We start from the raw sequence: 6,223 nt of genomic DNA, 5'->3' as shown, positions 1-6,223 counted from the left end.
ACCTTGTCTTTGAAAATGATATCAGAAAGACAGAATACCTCCCATGTCTTTCAATGGAACTTTGAATATTGGGAACTCCAGAATCTCTGATGATTTATTTGCAGTGGAAAGATTGAATATCTGATCTTTGTAAAAGTTTTGGCTGGGCTGCTACTGAACATTACACACCAACAATTTTCAATTAAAACTCCAAAGGCTGCAAATGATAGAGCAGTCATTATCTTTCTTTGGAGTGAAAGTAGTTCAGAAAATAAAACAATGTCGATAAATATATAAGAGGTATTCAAAGCTATGGCTAAAATCAGATGGCACTATTTCAAAGAAAAACATGGGCGCAGGATTTTTTTTTAAGTGGTTATCAAAAGCTTTTTTTCTAACAATCCAAATATTTGATCACTGTTATTATTTAACAGAGAATGCCACGATCCAGCCAAAGTTGCACTTGTGAGCCTCATGAATTTCAATATGTTAACTCCGTCACTGAAATTAATAGGGTGTCAAAAAGTGCTGAATTTTGGCTGGATCACGGCCAACATATGGACCATTGTTACTGAGAGCTACATGTTTTGAGGATGTTGTTAGTTCTATATGCCTTATCAGAACAGTACAGTTATATTTTATATAGCACAGAATTCATCTGTCTCTAGCTATATTTTATTCACAAATCTTGTCTGCAACATGCATAATTAAAAGTTAAACAACTTTCCTTTTTGTTTCAATGCAGGTATCCTTGAATTCATCAGTGTGGCAGTGGGATTAGTCAGTATTCGGGGAGTGGACAGTGGCCTTTACCTTGGAATGAATGACAAAGGAGAGCTTTACGGCTCTGTAAGTATTACCATCATATCACCCAACTCAATTATAGGTGCATATTGGTTGTGGTCCTGAACCATTAGAGTCACTGCGAACTTGGCCATTGGTGCCAGTGAAAAGTGGATCACATCCCTGTATTATTTACTTATTGCAGGAAAGGTACCAATCCAATCACTGAAATAACACAAGATGCCAATGCTCTCAGATGGTCAGTGCCATCAACACAATGTGGCTATATTATGAACTGAAGACAACGGTTTTATAGCTGTGTTTGAAGCTTATCATTAATGGACATAAGAAGCTGATTCAGATCATTCGCCCATCTAGCTCAATATTATCTAATCATTAGGATCCCTTTTGGCTTTGGACTCCCGTTTCACTCTGGAACGCCCCCCCCCCATCTTTTGCTGTAGAAATGCCTCCTTTCGTCATTCTCTTCCTAATAGGTCATCTGATGCAGAACCTACACTGAAGAAAGTTGTGCACCCTAAACTGAGTGCACCTCTTCAGCGTCCCTAGTAGACATCTTTCCCAAACTTGCTACCTGGCCTTTTAACTGGGATTGCCAGGGTTTGAACTTTACACATTCTGTTTGCAGAGGATGTGCTTTATTTATTTATTTATTGCATTTCTTAGCCCCCCTTTCAAGACTACAGTCTTCCCAAGTCAACTTAAAACATGCAGTTCATTATAACAAGTTCATAGAATCATAAATCAATTTTAAACAAACTTAAGAGTGAATTAATTCAAAAGAGCCAAATCCTAAACTTCAGCAACAACATCCTCCTTCCTCAGCATAAAATAAAAACAACTTTCAGTTATTTCAGCTAAAGAAAATCAATACATTTTAAAAGCCTCTTAAAAACAACAGCAGTTGAGATTTGTTGATGTGAATTCTGGATTGCTTGAAACCCACAACTTTAGGTTGACCATGGGTTGTTTCACCAGGCTACAGAGGCAAGAGTGGTAAAACAAATCCAGCCACTCTACATGCCAGTACTATGGCAGCACAAAGACTTTTGGGATACAAGGAAGGAACAGGAGATGGAAGAGGGAAACAACAACCCAGGAATTGAGAAAAGAAACCATTGTTTGTTCTGTCATCTTCCAGAGAAATCCTGGCTATGATACAAACAATGGGTTAAGGGCACAATCCTATCCATGTTTAGACAGAAAGTCCTACAATTCTACTGGGAATTATAGTACTTTTTCTGTCTATGCACAGAATTGTGCTCTAAAAAACCCATAGGTTAGCGTTATGCATGAACTAGGTCTAAAAGTTCCGAAAAAGTGTGTGGAACATTTCAAATGTCATCCTTAAAAACAGTTGCACATCAAGCTCATTTTTGTTTACCAAAATGGAAAAAAAGAGAAGGAAGGACTTATATAATAAACGCAGCAGCATAGACTACCAGTAATGAGGTTTACTGCTCCATTGTGATTCAGCAGGTGGAGCTTGGTGGTATCTCCTTTCTTTCCTTGATGATACAATAATCCTCTTCAAACAGGGATTTTTTTATTAAAACAATGGGTTTACTTCTATACCACTGCTGTTCTGAGAGCAGAGCAGATATAAACCCGGGGGAATCAGTTCTTATCCCAACACTGGAAAAGCTGCTGGTGTATGTGTGCGTGAGTGTGAATTTGCTGAGGAAAAGCCATCTAGAAATCATGCTCTTTATTAAGATGTCTCACCTCTTTTTATTTTCCACAGGAGAAGCTCACTCCTGAATGTGTCTTCAGAGAACAGTTTGAAGAGAATTGGTATAACACATACTCCTCCAATGTGTACAAGCATGTGGACTCGGGCCGGCGGTACTTTGTGGCACTTAATAAAGACGGCAGTCCCAGGGATGGGGCAAGGTCTAAAAGACACCAGAAATTCACCCATTTCTTGCCCAGGCCGGTGGATCCTGAAAGGGTGCCGGAACTCTACAAGGATGTGTTAGTATTCAGCTGAAGTCAAACATAGAAGAGGAATGGAATCTTAGCCTCAATGGTACCAAAAGCATAAGGAACTTCTGAATGCAGAGGAATTACTGAGATCTAGGAAGCCAGAGCTCAGTGAAGCTGTTTAGTAGTAGACATGCCTTCATTACCTACTGTCTGGAATTTAGGAGAATGAGCCTTAAAGCCAAGAGAGGCAACCTCTCTTTTCAGTTTGCTGACCCTTGTGCTGGTCAAGTAGATAAGGAGAAGTTGGAGCTAGACTTAAAGCAGACTGTTCTGGATTGCTTCCTCCTTTACTTAGAGAGCATGAATAACTACCTAAAGTGTGTGGAGTTGGACTGTAGAAAGCTAGAAGAAATGGCAAAAAAAAAAAAAAAGGAGAACAAATGGCAAGCTAATGAAAAACATCAGCAATGTCCATGTGGATTGTTAACATGAAGTTAATGGTGACTGTGCTAACTTGGAAGTGAAATCTGGATTTATGTTTTCCCATCAGGATGGACCTAATTTATATACTTTCAGAGTGCATATATTTATTTTAAATATTTATTTATTACAGAGTTTATTTTTTACTGGGCTATGAAGAGAGTGCAACCCTTTACCCCAACGGAAATCATTTATGGTGCCAATATTTACTCCAATGTAGTATCATGGTGCAAAGAGAAAAGGGGCCTTGCATCCCCAAACAGCACAGAAGGAGTGACATCTCTCGAATATTGTGTTGAGTTAATAGATTGGGGTTATATTTTTATGCATACATAGTTGCCTGACTAATAGTCTTAAAGAAGAAAAGATGTTGGTTGCCTTATGGCCGATGGAACTGCTCCCTATATTTGTACTGAATTAAAAATGCACATTTAAAAGGGAATTAAATATATACTTCTATCTGTCTGTTTCACTATTGTTCTTTAAGGGAATAGTCTACCAGTGGCACCATTTGGGGATGGGTGAAGGGAAACAGTCTCCGTCCACTCTCCCCTCCTCCTATACCTGTGTTTCAGATTAACATGGCTATTGTACAGAGGCATCTATAATTTCAAGTCACTGACACCGTTCGCACGTCAAGGATATCAAGGTTTAACCATGAGTTCACACTCTGGGTTGAGTTCTGGGTTTGGAAATTGCAATGGGAGCAGTTGGGCAGGTGGCTGGAAACCAGACTGCTGACTTTTACTCTTGCTGCATTTCAACAACCCACAGTTTAACTGTGGGTTCTTGACGACATGAGAGTTGGGTCAACAGTCCTGCATCACAACTATCATTCTAAGCAAGCATTTGGTCTTTGCGTTAGGTATGCCTGAGAAATGCAAAAACCTGTATGCTACACAGGAAAAGAAAAAGGTGATTGGTCTGTGATAACTACATTGCTATAGTTATCATGAGGAAGAAAAGAATCACAACAAATGCTCTTGAAATATACTGTTGATTTGTAATTTAATCTTGAGTATATCTAAGACTGGTCTTGGAGCCCCACTTTGAACCTTCTCCCACTCCATCAAAATCTCTCTGCTTCTGCTGCTGAAATCTGACGGAGTCCATGTAGTCTGCTAATTCATTGAGGCTGTAAATCCTAAACACATTGACTTGGTTCACACAACACAACAAGCCATCGTGTTGGGTGAACCAAGTCAATGTTGGTTGTTGTTGAACCTGGATCGTTGTTGAATTGTGCAAGATTATGTTGTGTTGTGAGAACCCAGCTGTGCTAATACACCAAAGTTTATTAGCCATAAATAACCCACAGTTCAGAACCCAACAACAAACCATGAGTTCTCTTTGTGAGTTGCTCATGGGTAACAGATTATAATTTGTTAGCACAGCTGGGTTCTCACAACACAACAGCCCATGGTTCAGTGATAACCTGCACTCAACCCATACTCAACCTTGAGTATGGGTTGAGTGTGGGTTGTTGTGTTACGTGAACCCAGCCATTGACTAGGAAATGAACACTACTGAAATACTCAGTGATCTTTACTTGTGAGTCAAACTTCTTAAAATCAGGCTGTTGATTTCCTTAGATTAGCAAAACTATTGACTTAGAGAAAGCACTTTTTGATAAACTCTTTAAATGTATATTGCTAGTATCCTTTAGATTGTCACTGGCATTTAGATTGCTGGGGAAGGGCTGTAGCTCAGTGGTAGAGCACACACTTTGTATGCCGAGGGTCCCAGGTTCAATCCCTAACTTCTCCTGGTAGGGCTGGGGAAGACCCTTGTCTGGAACCCTGGAGAGCTGCAGCTAGTTAGTGTAGAGTACAATGCTTAGCTAGAGGGACCAATGGTCTGATTCAGTATAAGGCAGCTTCCTGTGTTCTATCATTCAAGGATACTAGCAATGAACGGAGAAGCATTGTTTACATGAACAGACGAGTGGCAGTGAACTACAAGGGCTAGTGCTTTCACACTACTTATTTCATAGAATCATAGAATAGCAGAGTTGGAAGGGGCCTACAAGGCCATTGAGTCCAACCCCCTGTTCAATGCAGGAATCCACCCTAAAGCATCCTTGACAGATGGTTGTCCAGCTGCCTCTTGAATGCCTCTAGTGTGGGAGAGCCTCTAGTGTGGGAGCATTTCATTCCAGTTGTTCATTCCAATATCTCAGTGATGGACATAGATTGCCTGTTTTCTGAATGAATCACACATTTGATGCATGGAATAGGTTACTGTCTTTTAAAGTTATATCTTAAAATACCAAGGTGCTTTGAAAAGCTCATGCGATACATTAGCCATTCCTGCTCTGCAACAGTGCTTTTCAAATGGTGTTCAAATGAACATTTGGAAGCTTATTAGAGTTCCTCCATGAGAATATCAGTAATGTTGGACATGTTTCCTTAAGAGCTGCTTAGTTGCTGCAAACAAACTTTCCCTACAAAGTACACCCCCTCAAGATTGTTCTGTATGTATGTATGTATGTATGTATTATTGCATTTATATCCCATCTTCTTTCCTCCAAGGAACCCAATCCTCCTCTCCATTTTATTCTCACAACAACAACCCTGTGAGGTGGGTTGGGCTGAGAGTCTGTGACTCGCCCAAATTTACCCAGTGAGCTTCCATGGTTGAGTGGGGACTAGAACCTGGATCCCCCGACTCCCAGTCTGACACTTTAGCCACTACACCACACTGGCACTGTCTGTGCTAGGGACCACTGTCAGTGGTTACAGGACAGTGATGAAAATCAATATGTCGGGCCAATTGTCCATGTGTACTGGGGGTGCCCTAAACATTGTGGTTAGGAAGGTTTTGCAGGCTTCTGTCTTGGAGAGTTCCAAGAAAGGAAACTGGGAAAACTTGAGTTGCTTTCACTTCCTGTTTCCCTTAAAACTCCTTAGGGATAACAAAATATGAGCTTTATCACACCAGCGTTATATTGTGCAATCACTGTGAATTGCGTGCAAAGGACTCCGAAGTTTTCCAGCTTATAATCTGCTTTTATTGTGAAGTACTCCCATGCATC

General features: G+C 40.3%; 1 protein-coding gene across 1 annotated transcript in view; it reads left to right on the top strand.

Moving 5' to 3' along the window:
- FGF20 (fibroblast growth factor 20) overlaps positions 1-2,773 on the top strand; it is a 5,285-nt gene extending 2,512 nt beyond the window's left edge. The window contains exons 2-3 of the mRNA XM_063135456.1: positions 725-828; positions 2,528-2,773. Of these exons, the coding sequence (XP_062991526.1) occupies positions 725-828; positions 2,528-2,773 (350 nt within the window). The remainder of the gene's footprint in view (positions 1-724; positions 829-2,527) is intronic.
- The last annotated feature ends 3,450 nt before the right edge of the window (positions 2,774-6,223 follow it).

Source organism: Elgaria multicarinata, chromosome 10 (assembly GCF_023053635.1).
Source record: "Elgaria multicarinata webbii isolate HBS135686 ecotype San Diego chromosome 10, rElgMul1.1.pri, whole genome shotgun sequence".
In the NCBI taxonomy this organism is placed as follows: Eukaryota; Metazoa; Chordata; class Lepidosauria; order Squamata; family Anguidae; genus Elgaria; species Elgaria multicarinata.
This window is presented reverse-complemented; position numbering and strand designations above follow the sequence as displayed.